Genomic DNA, 15,904 nt, shown 5'->3' with positions numbered 1-15,904 from the left:
CAGGACCCCACAAAAACCTTAATCTGCCTCTGGAACTGGAACTTGATATGTGGAAATAAAAACAGATACTTGAGTCTTACACATGGGTGATGATACAGTTGAGGGAATAATTTACAAAAGATAATTATTCACAAATGTTACCTTCCCCCTCTTAAAAATTTTATGAACCGTTCATGAACAATTTATAAAATGTGTTCACTATGTGGAACTGCACATTTCTTTACCAAATAGTTATTGGTCTCCAGATCATTTGCATGCATTTTTGAAACTATTTGCAATTTACTCTGATATTCTAAATTGTGTGAGGCTGAGTGGATGACTTTGCTAACCAATGAAAATAGCACTAATTGTGAATTTAGCAGTGCACACTTAAATTAATTTTCCAGATAAGGCTAGTACAGCTGTTGACAGAAGAATATTTTAGCAGTATAACACATGATGACAATAATTGTATTACTCTTTAACAGACACACAGATAAATGTACATCTATAATGACTGGTTATTATGGGCTAAATAAAAATTCAACTGAAATGAAGTGTGTGTATATATAGATAGTTATTTTATGCTTGGCAATTGATTTAAAACTATCTTCCGAAAGATCATAAAAGGAAATGAACCATATTTGATAAAAGATATATGCTTAAGTGTCCAGAGAAACCTCTGTGATTTTCCTCCAAAACCACTGTCACATCAGCTGTCTTTATATATTGGGGGAGGGAGGTTTACCAAGGAGTTCAATATCTATGTAGTAATGACCTAAGTAAGAATTACAACCCAGTATATCAGAGTTCAAAGAGGGAATGTTTGGTGAAGCAGCTTCATGAAAACACAGCACTTTTAACAGGACCTAACTATAAGCCACACCATCACAGGCTCATTCACCTGCACATCTACCAATGTAATGTATGCCATCATGTCCCAGCAATGACTCTCATCCAATATGGCTGATGTATATGGCAAGTTCCTATGTAAAAGAATAAACGGACACAAATCAGATATCAGGAATGGTAACATACAAAAACCTGTAGGAGACCATTTCAATCTCCCTGGACACACAGTAGCAGATTTTTAAAGTAGCCATTCTGCAACAAAAAAGAACTTCCAAACAGATTTCAAAGAGAAACTGCAGAGCTACAATTCATTTGCAAATTTGACACTATCAATTTAGGATTAAACAAAGACTGTGAGTGGCTAGCCAACTACAAAAGCAGTTTCTCCTCTCTTGGTGTTCACACCTCCACATCAGCTGCTAGAAGTGGGCCACATCCTCTCTGATTGACTTGACCTCGCTATCTCTAGCCTTCCTCTTGATTGGTACTCCTTTCTTTTCATGTGCCTGTATATTTACACATGCCTCTGGAATTTCCACTACATGTATCTGACAAAGAGGGTCTTTGCCCATGAAAGCTTATGCGCCAATAAATGTTAGTCTATAAGGTGCCACAGAACTTCTCATTTTTAAGCACTTTTAACAGTTATTACTCTTGATTTTTTTTCTATATTAAAATACTATATTTTACCCAGGATTTCTAGGGTCCTTAACTCAATTTCTGTTTTTTGGAAAATAAAATGAAAATGTACATATTCATTTAAATCATTGCTCTGGGGTAGGGCTGGGGGTGAGGGATTCAGTATGAAGGTTACTCTGGGAGGAAAAGACTAGTCCATCTATCTCTCATGGCAATAGCTTGGGATCAGGTAAGAATGCTTCTCCGTGGCTGCTGCAACTCCAGCAGGCACAATCGGGGGATGGATGCATGTTTTCCGGGTTCATCTGCCTCCTGTGCTCCGCTCCCCGGTCAGAGTGCAGTTTGCTTCATTCTTCACTTTCCCTTTGCTATTTGACAAAGGGGAATAGCCAGCAATGTTCCCAGATGGGGGGAGGAGGGAATGCTTCATCTCCCCACTCCCTCTAGGGTGCCTGGAGGTGAGACGCTTGGGCTGGGACACCCCCCCAGATGTGATGGGGGTCGGGGACATTTCCCCCCACTCAGCCCCTTTCACTGGCTTGGTAACTTGGTTTCTCTCTTCTGTTTGGTTTTAAGAGAAGCTGTCCCATTCCAGGCATATCCCATTTTCCTGGCACAGCCAAACCATTATCTTGCGATACGTTATAAGAGGAAGATGTATACCGAATTTGATGGTCCTGGCTTTTACAGTGTAGGAGAGTTCTTGGACAGACAGATGGATAGACTCTTTCAAAGATATAGCAGATTGCTAAAAGTTACAATGGTGGGACTATCACCAATTTAATCAACAAGATAATTTAAGGAGACGCTTTCAAGACACAGGACAAGTAACTACTGGAGAATGGTTTATTCAATTATATAAAACAGAACATTTGGTTTGGTGGTGGTGAATGAAATGATGCAATGATAACAAAATCTGGCTCTCTTGAGAACATATAATCAGACAGTTCTTCCAGATATGTGAATGAACGGTTGCATTTCTACATCACTCAGATCTATGCAGAGCAACAACTTCCATTATGTATTTTCTTCTGAAGCCAGTGGTTAGAGAACTGCAGAAGAGAGAGTTTGTTATGGTAAGATCTCACTTATACTCACTCCCTTAATGTGTAGGACTTCTATTGCAAAGGAGAAGTCTGCAATAAATAAATGGTGGAATGACAATGGACTCTGCAAATGGCAAATGGCACATTGTACCAGGTAGAGAGTGGACATGGGGGGGGGGGGGGGGGGGAAAGGAAGGTAAATGCCTGTGAGTTAATGATATTAGAGGTGGGGAAGGGTAGATGTCTGTGATTTAATGGATTTTTCTATCTGCTTCCCAAGATCCATAAACCTGGACACCCCACACGCCCCATCACCTCTGGTATTGGCACACTCACTACTGGTCTATCCAGCTATGTAGACTCTCTCCTCAAACCCTACGCAACCAACACCCCCCGCTATCTCCGAGACACTCCTGACTTCCTAAGGAAACTACAAAACATTGATAACCTCCCCAATAACACCATCCTTGCCACCATGGATGTAGAAGCACTATACACCAACATCCCACATGAAGACAGATTTCAAGCTATTAGAAACACTATCCCAGAGGACACCACTGCCAACCTGATAGCAGACCTATGTAACTTTGTTCTCACCCACAATTATTTCCAGTTTGAGAACAACTTATACCTCCAGATCAGTGGCACAGCCATGGGTACACACATGGCCCCACAGTATGCTAATATCTTTATGGCTCACCTAGAACAATGTTTCCTCAACTCCCGCCCCCTTTTACCCCTTTTCTACTTACGCTACATCGATGACATCTTTATGATCTGGACGCATGGCCAAGAAACACTGGAGACATTCCACAGAGATTTCAACAACCTACACCCCACCATTAACCTCAGCCTGGACCATTCCACATGAGAGATCCATTTCCTGGACACCACAGTACAAATCAACAATGGAAAATTAGACACCACTCTCTACAGAAAATCCACTGACTCATACAGTTACCTACATGCTTCCAGCTCCCATCCAGCACGCACCATATGATCCATCATCTATAGCCAAGCCCTTCGATACAACCGCATCTGCTCTAATCCCACTGACAGAGACCAGAAACTTCAGGATCTCTACCAAGCATTTATAAACCTCAACTACCCACCCGGAGAAATAAAAAAGCAAATTGAAAGAGCCAAAAGAATACCTAGAAACCATCTACTACAAGACAGACCCAAGAAAACCAACAATAGAACACCACTTGTCATCACCTACAGCTCCCAACTTAAACCTGTCCAACACATTATCAATAAATTACAGCCTATACTGGAACAGGACACTAAACTCCAAGAAGTTCTGGGAGACAGACCCATAGTCTCCTATAAATAACCACCTAACCTCAAGATGATTCTTACCAACAACCACAGGACATACCACACTAATACCAACCCTGGTACTTTCCCTTGCAACAAACCCCGTTGCCAGCTTTGTCCACATATTCACTCTGCTGACACCATTATTGGGCCTAACCAAGTGAGTTATAAGATCAAGAATACATATTCCTGCGCATCCATAAATATAATCTATGCTATCGTGCCGAAAGTGTCCGTCTGCTATGTACATTGGACAAACGTCTCAGACACTTCGCCAAAGAATCAATGCCCACAAAACAGACATTAGACAGGATCACAAAGAAAAAACAGTTTCTTGCCATTTCAACCAGAAAGGACACTGTCTCAATGACCTAATCACATGCATCTTACTTCAGAAGACTTTCAAATCTGCACTTGAAAGGGAATCCTCTGAACTGGCATTCATGCTAAAATTCGACACTCTCCGCGGGGGGCTGAACAAAGACCCCAACTACCTTACCCGTTACAAAGATAGCTTCCCCAATTATCACCTATTACCATTAACTCACAGACATCTACCCTTTCTGTAGATTTGCCACCTCACTGTTAATCTTGGTTTTCCTTGCCAATGAGAAATAAACTCACATGCATTCTAGGACAGAACCTTTAGGCACATCACTATTAACATTAGCCATGTTTATATTTAGCCATTTATCCCTATCTTTTGTGTTTTAGCCACTTTCTAATTCATGACTATAATTTCTATTTCATCCTCTGACTGTAATTTCCTTATTCTTTTTTAATGGACTTTTCGGAAGACTTCTTTAAAGTCACAATACACTAATTCTATATCCATTACTTCATTGATATATGTCTGAAGAATTGTAACAGATTTGGAACCATCCTGGTTTGTCTCTGCCACTTATCAGGGAGTTTTAGAACTCTTAAAAGTAACACAATTTTCTTTATTGAGGCAATGCTCTTTGGTCTAAAATTCTAAAGATTATCTCTAATCTCTCATATTTTTAGTTCTAGAATAAGTATTTTTCCACAAAATCCTCTCATTTCCTCATTTTTCTTTATCCATCTCAAGATTTTTGCTTCTGATAAGCTTTAAAAAACTCCTCGAATTTTTTTATGTTTTTAGCTATTTGCTCTTCAAAGCCCCTCTTTTCCTCCTTTACCATAGATTGTCCTCCTTTTTTATGTACTTTTTGAAAGAAATTACAAGAAGGAATGGCTAAAGCCTAGAGCTACCTTGATCTACATTTATCAGCTTTGCTTGTTTCTTTTTGAATAATTTCACAGGTTTTGGTTTCAACTATTTTTTTTCCTTGTACAGGCAGTCCCCGGGTTACGTACAAGATAGGGACTGTAGGTTTGTTCTTAAGTTGAATCTGTATGTAAGTTGGAACTGGCATCCAGATTCAGCCACTGAATCTGGACACCAGTTCTGACTTACATACAGGTTCAACTTAAGAACCCCAGGCGTCCCCAAGTCAGCTGCTGCTGAAACTGATCAGCAGCTGATTCCAGGAAGCCCGGGGCAGAGGAACTCTGCCTCGGGATTCCTGTAGTCAGCCGCTAGTCAGTTTCAGCAGCGGCTAACTTGGGGACGCCTGGGGCAGAGCAGCTCGGGTGCTGCTGGGTTGGTCCAGTAGCGCGGCCGCTCCTCGGTGCTACTGGACCAACCCAGCAGCACCCCAGCTGCTCTGCCCCAGGCGTCCTGATTCAGCCACTGCTGAAACTGATCAGCAGCGGCTGAATCAGGACTCCTGGGGCAGAGTAGCTGGGGTGCTGCCGGGTTGGTCCAGTAGCGCCAAGGAGCGGTGCTGTGGGACCAACCGGCAGCGCCCCACCTGCTCTACCACAGGCCCCGGGCTTTGCTCCACATCTCTCTGGTCTGCTGAGGGGGGCATTAGCTGCTTCCCCCCCCAGCAGACCAGAGAGACGCGGAGCAAAGCGGCGGAGGACCCGGGCCGGACCCGCTGCGCTTCCAGATCAGCTGGAAGCGCCGGGGGTCCAGCCCCGGGTCTTGCGCAGCTTTGTTCAGCGTCTCTCTGGTCTGCAGACCAGGGAGACGCTGAACAAAGTGGTGCAGGATCCGGGGCCGGACCCCCGGCGCTTCCAGCTGATCTGGAAACGGCCACTGGTCCGGCCCCGGGTCCTGGGCCGCTTTGCACCCCGTCTCCCTGGTCTGCTGGCTCCTGCAGCAGACCAGGGAGACGGGGAGCAGCTTTTCTCGCCCCGGAGGAGACGGGCGGCGGGACCAGGCATCCCGCTGCTCCAGTCCTCCGGGGCGAGAAAATCCCTGTTCGTATCTGCGGATCTGACATAAGTCAGATCCGCGTAACTTGGGGACTGCCTGTATACTACTTTAAAACTACAAATAGGGATGTGTAAAACTGGTTAAAAATGTAGCTAACTGGTTAAAAATCCTAGCAGTTACACATGCTGTGGGGTCTGCAATTTCTTGTGTGCATAGACTGCAATTCTATTGGGAGCTTCACTGAAATTCATGAGCCATGGCACAGGTACAGTAGTGTCTTCATATGACATAAGTTGCAGGGTCCAGGCCTCTGTACATCTGCTTACATATCACACAGACAATGTGTCTCCGTTTCCTCTTATGACATCAAGAGGCTAGTATAACATCTTTATGGATTAGCAAGAGCCTTAACAGTTTTAGGACAATTTTTTATAAAATAAAGGAACCATGTTTTGACCGACAAGCTGATGCAATTACACTGACTTCAAAGCTGTTAAAAATGTAAAGTCTATCTAGCAAAGATCTGTACTGTGCAAAATTAGTCTAGATGGGTGATTCTGGCCATGAACACAATTCAAATAAATAAGTACAATAGAAAACACACCCCCACTTGCTGTCCTCATTTATTTTTATTTAGACTTCAGTCCTACAAGTTTACACACCTAATTAAAATAGGTGTGTGAAATAAAGTATATGGCTACGTCTAGATTGCATCCCTTTTTTGTAAAAGGGATGCAAATTAGACGTATCACAATTGCTAATGAAGCGGGGATTTAAATCTCTCCTGCTTTATTAGCATAAAAATGGCTGCTGCTTTTTTTTGGCACAGAGCTTTGCCGGAAAAAAGCGCCAGTCTAGACGCGGATCTTTCGGAAAATAAAGCCTTTTCCGAAAGATCCCTTATCCCTCTTAAAATAAGGGACCTAGGCTAATAGGCTACATCTACACTGATGAGTTCTCACGCAAAAACTCTTTTGCAGAAGAGTTCTTGCTCTCTTGCACAAGAAAGCTCTGATGGCCATTTTAACCATAGGGCTTTCTTGCACAAGAAATTCATGTTGCCTTTGTCTACACTGGCCTCTTGCGCAAGAACAGTTGTGCAAAAGGGCTTCTCCCTGAGCGGGAGCATCAGAGTTCTGCCGCAAGAAGCCCTGATTTCATACATTAGAATGTCAATTTACTTGGGCAAGAACATGAAGCCAGTGTAGACAGGCAGCAAGTTTTTGCGCAAAAGCAGCCGCTTTTGCCTAAGGGTGTGTCTAGACTACAGAGTTTTGTCGACAAAACTATACCTGCGTCTACACTACCACTGAGTTCTGTCGATGCTGGTAAACCTCATTTTATGAGGCATAATGCCTTCTGTCGACAGAGTTCTGTCGACAGAAGGTGTTATTGCATGTAGGGTTGTGTCTAGACTACAGGGTTTTGTCGACAAAGCAGTTTGCTTTGTTGACAGAAGTGAATGTAGTCTAGACGCTCTTTGCGACAGAAGCTTTGTCGACAGTATCTGTCGACAAAACCCTGTAGTCTAGACGTACCCTAAGATCGCACCAGTGTAGACAAAGCCATAGATGTTGTGTGCTCCAGCCCCACGGAGGAGACCTGTGGGCAAGCGATCAGGCATTATTAATCTAGTAGATGGTGGGAGACTGCATAGGTGACTCAAAATAGCACTTGGGAGGTGCACTGCCCTTACCCCCCCCCCAACCATTGTCATTGCTAAGTGGGGTGAACCCTTTGCCCCTCCGTCAGTGGCGGCTGCAGAGACTGAGCGCGGCGGGCAGAAGCTTATCCCATCCCCATAGCAACCGCCCGAGAAACAGGCGCTCCTACTGCGGCCGCCCGCTCTAGCGCCGCGGGCCTGGGAAGTGGGCAGCAGCCTCAGTGGTGCCTCCAGGTGCCTGCTAAGGGCGCGCGCGGGAACGGGCTACAGCGTCCGGTCCTCTGCAGCCCGCGGGTGGGAGGCAGGAGCGGCAGGTGGGCGGAGGCGCTAGCAGGGCTTTGCACGCCAGTGGCTCCCTTGCACTCTGCTTGGGGAGGCATTCAGCCCCACGCCGCGGGGTCCCTGGCCGCGGGCGGGCACGAGCTGGCGCTCTGCCCCCGGGAGCGCTGTCCCCCGCACACCCAACAAGGCGCCTCCGCCTTGCTTTGTCTTAAAGCGCTTTGCAACTGCGTCCCGCTCGCCGAGGCACTGCTCGCTGCCTTCCCTCCGCGCTGGGGTCTCGCTCAAGCGGCGCGAGGCGATCCACGCCCCTCTGTGGCGGCTTGTGTTTGTTTCGCCTCCTGCTTAAAAAGACGCCAACCTTCCTGCCGAGCAGGTTTGCCTGCTAGTAAGCAGGCTCCGCCCCCGCGAGGGCTTGATTCGTCTAGCACTTTCCCGGAGAATGTGTGGAGCAACCTGATGAGCTTATTGGCCAGGCTGCACGGTCCTGTTCGAGTCGAACCCTACCTGGCTGGGGGGTTGTCGCCTCTCGCGCCTACCTGCTGGGGGGACCCCGGGATTGCAGAGTAACTCCTGGAGAATCACTTGTAAGACGAGCAGAGGAGAGAGACTTAACGCCCATGGATTCGCAGAGGCGGCCCTCCTGCCCGTGGTCTCTGTGCAGTCCCTGCAGCAGGGTGAGGCTTCAGCTTCTGCTTCTCTTATTGTCAGTGCGTTGGGGGAACGGGTAAGTACAAGTGACGCCGGGACCTAAAGTAGCTGCTTAGTAGCCTCCCTCCCTCCTTTTACTGATCGCTCTGGGACGTTGCGCGGGGTAGTAGCCCAATGTAATACGGAGATCACGGGCCGGTCTGTCCCGCTCTTTTCCTCCCTCGCTCCCCCCATCACCCAGCTCCTCTTTTACGTTTGTTGTCGGATCACTTTCAGCTTTCACTTGCATCACTTTCACCTGCCTGAGAGAACTGGGCTCTCGAGGAAGGGGAGTGCCCTGTTGTGGGCACACATCAAATCTTAACATAAACAATAGCACTCTTCGCAGCTACCTCCAGTGTGAATCTGATGTTGACAAAGTAAAACTTTCCTCGATATTTTTGTCATTGAGTTCCAAGCGCTTGTGGAGCCCCTGTTTCAGGTTCGCTGCAGTAAGTGATCTTCAACTTAGCCTTCTTTTAAGACATGGCATTTTTCTTATCACTCGATGTTCACTGCATGGGGAAGGGGGTCGGGGGGCACTGTGGAAGTCAGTACAGTTAGGAATCTTATCAGACCTTGTACATACTTGTTTCACCTGTTTCCCTGGAGGACCTTAATGCTCAACGAAAAGAATTAGTCCATGAAGTCTGAAAGTTACCAGAGTTTCATTTTTAGCAGTGAGTAGTTGTATGCATTTATTGATTTGGTTTAGTTTGTGAAAAATAAATCCTTGTCATCTGACAAGTGTCTGGTGGTTGTTCCTGCAGCGGGAAAATACTCTGCTATAACTAAATAATTTGGAAAATGATTTAGTCTAATCATTCATTTGAAAAAGAAATAAACCAATATATATTGTACAAAAAGAAAGGCAACTGCTTATTGTATGTTAGTTTTCCACCACGGTATTGGTGGTATTGGCTTTAGGACATAGGTCCTGATCCTGCAAAATTCAAGTCAATAAGGGTTTTGCCCTTTTTCTCTAATGGAATTAGGATCAGGCCCATGGAACACCTATGGAACAGTTGACTAGGTTCTGAGGTACTGTTCAAGTCTGTGAAGCGGAAAATGCAAGCGTTAAGAGGGATTGGAAGATTGATCATATGGACTCTGAAGAAAACATTTTCTACCATGCCAATATGATATTTATAAATATCCATAAAAGAGAGAACAATGATTTTGTTTTTTTACTTGCATCTTTGTTAATTCAGAGGTAACACATTATTCCTTTATTATTTAATAAAAATTAAGCAACTATAAAATGCAATAGAATATTGTCCACTGCACTCTAGCTTTTTTAATTATATGCAGCAAATTATCATTCATAGATGATGATGCAGCAGCTGTGTAATGTCTAGAATGGGAAGAAATCCATTAGCAGAGGTTTAAAGAAATCCATTAAAAGTTAGCCCTCTCCCATGGTGACCTATCATTTGTCAATCTGTATGAAGTGTGCAGATCTTAGCTTATGTGTCATCATCAGAGAACTACCGTTAGAAAAACGACTGATTGCCTTTTTCTGAGGGATGTACTATTGTCTGTTTCTTTTTTAAAAGCTTGTCAGATTAAGGTAACATTTTTCAAAGGCATTGATGGAAATGATACCAGCTCAACTGTGCAGCTTCAGAATGTTTCTTAAGCAACATGTTGTGCCTCAGGTATGAAGGAAATTATCAAGGAGTTGAGAGAAAAACATATGTATCATTTTATCAGTTCAAAGACCAAATTTCAAATATAGGAAGAGTTATCTTTAAATAACTGTGGATGACAACTCATTTTTTACACATTAAAAATAAAATTGTTTTAGAGGAACAGGTATGAATTTTAAATTGTATATATTTAAGTAGCAGTAGATTTATAAATAGGTTAATGAAAAACCTGCCAATGAGAGGAAGAAATTATCTTGGATGAATTATTTTATTCTGGGCTGCACAATCTCTTCTTAGATAAAATGGAAACTTCAATCTAAGTATGTATGTACTTCTATCAGCTGTTTTCAAGCTTGCTTTTGATTAAGGGACTAATTATTAATGTTTGTTGTTTAGCATTTTTCCATGTGACCACAAATGGATATGTTTTCTAGTGACTGAGTCTCTGATGTGTAGTTTGTTACAGCTCACTGATGTTCTGCAGGGGCTCTCTGTGACTATTTGAAGCTGTTCTTAATATTCTGCCACTAAGGTGAAATAAGAATGGAGGGAATTTTTTGCTTCTCTGCATTCTGTTCTAATCTCTGTCACAGATGGCTTTTCCTTGACTCTCATGTGTAAACCATTCTATAAAGCAGCAATTGCCCCAATGCCCCAAACTGCAGACACTTTCAAAAAATTGCCTAGGATAGGAGATCCCCAAACTCTGATACAAGGTCCCCATCTTTCACATCACACCATCTTCAAAAGACCTACATTGGAAATTCTTTGTTTCATGTGTATGCTCTTATGTGTAAATACCTACAATCCCCAATGGCTGCTCTGGAAGTAACATACTTAATGTAAATCTAAAAGCAAGGAAACAAAAAGTTAGTGAGTACCAGTAGTAGTACTTAGCTTTTAGTTTAGGTGACCACCTAGAGTCGCATGTTCATGAAAACCTTAATGTGCTTTCAGATACTAACCTTCCAACATCCTGTCTTCAAATCTTATCAAACTCCAGCTACTGTGTTTCACTGCAGTGTAGATATACCCAAACAGACCAAACCAGAATTCCCTTTTCTGTTCTTTTTGTACAATTCTGTGTACGGTTCTGTGTAAGGATGTTGGATGGTTGGTACCTTTACTGAGGTGAAAATAAGGTTATGGTGCTTTTTCCGTTATGTATGATTGTTCCAACACAACCATGTACAATGAAATCTCAGCATTATGAACTGATCAGTCTATCATATACCTCATTTGGGACCAGACTCTAAATCAGATGGCGGCAGCCCAAAAAGTAAATACAATGAAGTGCTGTGTTAAAAGTAAGATACCAGTTGAACCTCTCCAGTCTGGCACCCTGGAGACCTGACTAGTGCCAAACCAGAGAATTTTCCTGGTCCACAGAAGGTCGATATTGTTTAGCAGCATTACCAACACATCAACTGCTTATTGGGCTCTTAGAAGATGTTTAGTAGTGAATTAGAGCTAAATAACAGTACAGAACACTGAGAGCCTGAACTGATGACTATAGACAAACTTTGAGACTCCAGGAAACTTGGCCACACTCATGATAAATGAACAAACGGGTAACTAAAATCATGCTGGACAAAGGATGGCACCAGACTAGAGGCTCAACCTGCACTAAAAAAAGGAAAGAAAGCAACATATTTCTTCTGCTTATAAAATTTCAAAACTGTATTAAGTCAGTGTTCAGTTGTAAACTTTTGAAAGAACAATTATAATTTTTTCCCCAGACTTATAAACCCTTCAGTAATGGAGGTTGTTCGTAACACTGAGTTACTGCTAGGGATGTGCATAAACAACAAGAAGTCCTGTGGCACCTTATAGATGAACAGATTTATTGGAGCATAAGCTTTCGTGGGCAAAGATCCACTTCGTCAAATGCATGTCAATAATGGATACAAATATTTAATACATTTTATTCCCTCTTGATGTATCCTTTATGGAAATATTTATATACTGAACTCCAGGTAGAAACAATGTTACTTTTTTCTCACAACAGTCTATCAATGAAAATATTTTCTATTGTGGTAAAATATGTATTTCTTAATAATTTATAAGAATAATGTATTTGTATGGACAATTACATGTTATTAACAACTTATTTCCTGTTATGTGCTTGGTATATGATGGGATGAGACAGGACACTGTTGTCCATTAGCAGCTGTAACTGGTTTTGTTTTTTTAATCGAAGGTTGTTTTATTAGCATTTCACCTCATTTTTTGCATTTTCTTTATTTAATACACAGCGTAACAACTCATGTATAGTTAAATACTGAGAAGAAACTCTTCTGGAAATAATTATACTTCCTTTACAAGAGACTTAAAAGGAAACTTTTAGACTTTGGCAAACATGAAAGAGGTTATTAAAAATTTGCCAGTCACTTTAATATGAGGGTCTTGTGACCTACCTACCCCTCTATTTGAAGAAGAGGATCCCAATTACCTGTTCAGAAAGAAATCTTGAAAAAAGAATCCAGGAAAACTCCCATTATCCTTAATTAGTCTCCACAAGGATTCAAGGGTCTATCCCTGCAGTGTAGCTGGCAGAATTGGCATCTCAGTTTCTGCTTGAACCCACAGTGAAGTTACAATTTCTTATGTATGATAATATCTGGTTTCTGTTAGGGATGTGAAAGATTAACCAGTTAAACATTAACCTTAATGGGTGATGCTTATTGGTTCTGGGTAATTGGACAGGGTTGGAGGCCATCCAGAGTGACACCTGTCTGTGGTGAGCCCAGGCACATCGCAGGCAGGGGCTGCTCTTAGCTGTCTGGAGGAGCCCTTTCCTGCAGTTGTGAGGGAGGAGGGATGCTCCAGCCTGGCTGCAGTGGGCAGAGGGCTGCTACCCTGTGCTCCCCTTAATTGGTTAACTTGTTAACCAATTAACTGGGATTTTACATCCTTAGTTTCTGTGAATTCAAGAAACTAAACTATAGACGCAGTGCTATTCAAACCTCAAGAGTCTGAAGTGGAGGGACGTCATTAGGAGTCCCTAGCAGTACTATTAAATGGATGCTCCTATTGCTGATGATAGCCTGGGGGAGGGGGATGATTTTTTTAGAGATGAGATTTTTTTTAAATAATATTCAGTACCACTCTCCTGAAATAGTTTTAAAGCACTTTTTAAACTAAGTCCTGTAGACTAACACAATCAATTCAGACCCTGACAGTCTCTCTCTTTGGGATCCCTCGAATCAAGTAAGATTTCCCCTTGGACACCTATAACTGATGAGTGCATAGATGAGAAATTTAAGCCAATTCTGGCAAGGAACAGTCTCTGGCAGTAGCTGCATATGAGATCTCTATCTCCAGCGGCAATGACACCAGTGGTGCTAATTTGGGCCCGGGCACAATCCTTGCATCGAGCTCTCTGATCTTCTTCATGGAAATGTCGCATGACCTCAAAGTGATGGGCACTGTTCTTGATGGTGGTCCTCTAGCTTACCTGATCCTTCACTTGCCTCTCCCAAGTGTCAACATCAAGAACATCTCTTCTTAAGAACATCTCTGTAGCGCTTTGTTTTCACACCATGAGACCTCATTCCAGTCCTTAGCTGAGCGTAGAAAATCTGTTTAGGCAAATGTGTGTCAGGAATCCTGACCACGTAACCAGACCATCATAGCTGCCTGTGTGTGACTATTGTCTCAACGTTGTGAGAGTCAGCTTCTGTGAGGACACTAATATTGGTCCTTCTGTCTCGTCACATGATGCCAAATATTCTCTTCTGTTACCTTTGATAGAATTTCTTCAGATTTTTAATATGTTGTCTATAGGGAGTCTAGGCTTCAGCTCCAAACAGCAACGTTGGGATGACTACAGCATTGTAGACATCAATTTTGGTCTGCGTCTTCATGTCACAGTCATCGAAGACACACGTCCGTAGACTACCATAAGCTGAGCCAGCATTGGAGATTCGATGGCGGATGTAATTGTTGATGTGAGCATTGATGGACAGATAGCTTCTGAGATAAGAGAAGCTGTTGACATTCTCCAGAACTTGATCATCTGCCATGATGGTTGGTTCGTATAACGGTATGGTGGGTGTTGGCTAATAGAGAACCTTGGTCTTTCAAGCATTGAGAGTCAGTCCCAATCTGTGGTAGTCCATGCTGACAACATTGATGATTGCTTAGAGCACATCTTCTGAGGTGACAATGACCTGGGCATCATCAGTGTATTGGAATTCTACCACTGACATTATTGTGGTCTTGGTCTTGGCTCTGAAGTGGCCATATTGAAGGGCCATCCTGTAGGTTATTTCAGCTCCACCTGGGAGGTCATCTCCAATAATCTGGAGGATAGCTGCCAAAAAGATATGACAGTATATAACTGGAGTTGGTAAATGCCAGTTGAATGGCTCTTTTACAGGTTCAGTGTCTGCTAGTAGGTCTGACAGGCTTTTTCACTTTTAAGTTAACTAGATCCTCTCTCAAGGAAGCAGAGCCAAAGACCAGGGGTTGGAAGAATGGGTGGATGGACATTAAGACTAGTGTCAGAGGGGTAGCTGTATTTGTCCGCAACTTTAAAATAAAACCCTTAAACCTGTTGAGACTAACAAAAACTATAGATGGTATCATGAGCTTTCATGAGCACAACCCATATACTCATCTGAAGAAGTGAGTTTTGCTCACAAAAGCTCATGATAGTATCTATATTTTTGTTTGTCTCTTTGGTGCTACAGGACCACTCATTTTTAAGGTTATTATTAGACTAGTGGTGCCCCAAATTTTCAGTTGTCCTCTACAGCTGCATATTCTGTGTAGGGGTAAGGAGTGCCATGGTGCCTTGACACTGCACTACCTTCTCAATTAATATTGGTATAGCAAAGGAATTCCTTAACCATATTCACTTTTACTCTAAAAAAAAAGTACTAGAGTTACAGATTTTATTCAAAATAACATATTGACACATCCTCATTACATTCACCTCACTTCTGAGATCGGGTCAGCATTTCAGGCAGGGCGCTGTCCCTCTACAGCCAGGTCTTTGGGGATAAGGACATGCATGGCACCTCTTGCTCAAAAAAGCTCCCTCCTTAAATACAGTCTGTCCCTTTTTGCCCATGTGCTCCATATAGGAAATTCCATTCTCTTCTTATAGTCTTGTTTCTCTTTAGAGAGTCAATTTTCTCATGGTTGCTGGGCCAGTACCATCAATGTTGGTGGTCCTAGATTGCTCTGTATGACGTCACCAGGAGATGTGATCCTATTCTGGGCAACACATTTCAAATACACAAGGCTTTATTGTACAGGCAGTCCCCAACTTACGCGGATCCGACTTATGTCGGATCCGCAGTTACAAACGGGGCTGCCCCGGAGTACACGGACTGCGGGACCTTGCGGTCCCACCGCCCGTGTACTCCAGGCGAGAAAAGCTGCTCCGCGTCTCCCTGGTCTGCAGACCAGGAAGACGCGGAGCAAAGCCGCTGCCCGAGGAGCGGCGCTACTGGAGCAACCCAGCAGCACCCCAGCTGCTCTGCCCCAGGCGTCCTGATTTAGCCGCTGCTGAAACTGACCAGCGCTGACC

At 43.4% G+C, this 15,904-nt stretch overlaps 1 protein-coding gene across 2 annotated transcripts in view; it reads left to right on the top strand.

Annotated features, from left to right (window-relative positions):
* The first annotated feature begins 7,974 nt into the window (after positions 1-7,974).
* Positions 7,975-15,904, top strand: part of GABRG1 (gamma-aminobutyric acid type A receptor subunit gamma1) — an 81,825-nt gene continuing 73,895 nt past the window's right edge. Inside the window, exon 1 of one of the 2 annotated variants that reach the window (XM_075930486.2) lies at positions 7,975-8,703. Coding sequence is in view for 1 of the 2 variants with exons in the window: in XM_006111939.5 (XP_006112001.2) it covers positions 8,647-8,753 (107 nt within the window). In the remaining variant the exon portion in view is untranslated. Of the gene's footprint in view, positions 8,754-15,904 lie in introns of both variants that reach the window. The other variant, XM_006111939.5, reaches the window with a different exon arrangement.

This window comes from Pelodiscus sinensis, chromosome 4 (genome assembly GCF_052426305.1).
Source record: "Pelodiscus sinensis isolate ZL-2025 chromosome 4, ASM5242630v1, whole genome shotgun sequence".
Lineage (NCBI taxonomy): Eukaryota > Metazoa > Chordata > Testudines > Trionychidae > Pelodiscus > Pelodiscus sinensis.
The sequence above is the reverse complement of the archived record's forward strand: the minus strand, read 5'-3'. Positions and strand labels throughout refer to the sequence as shown.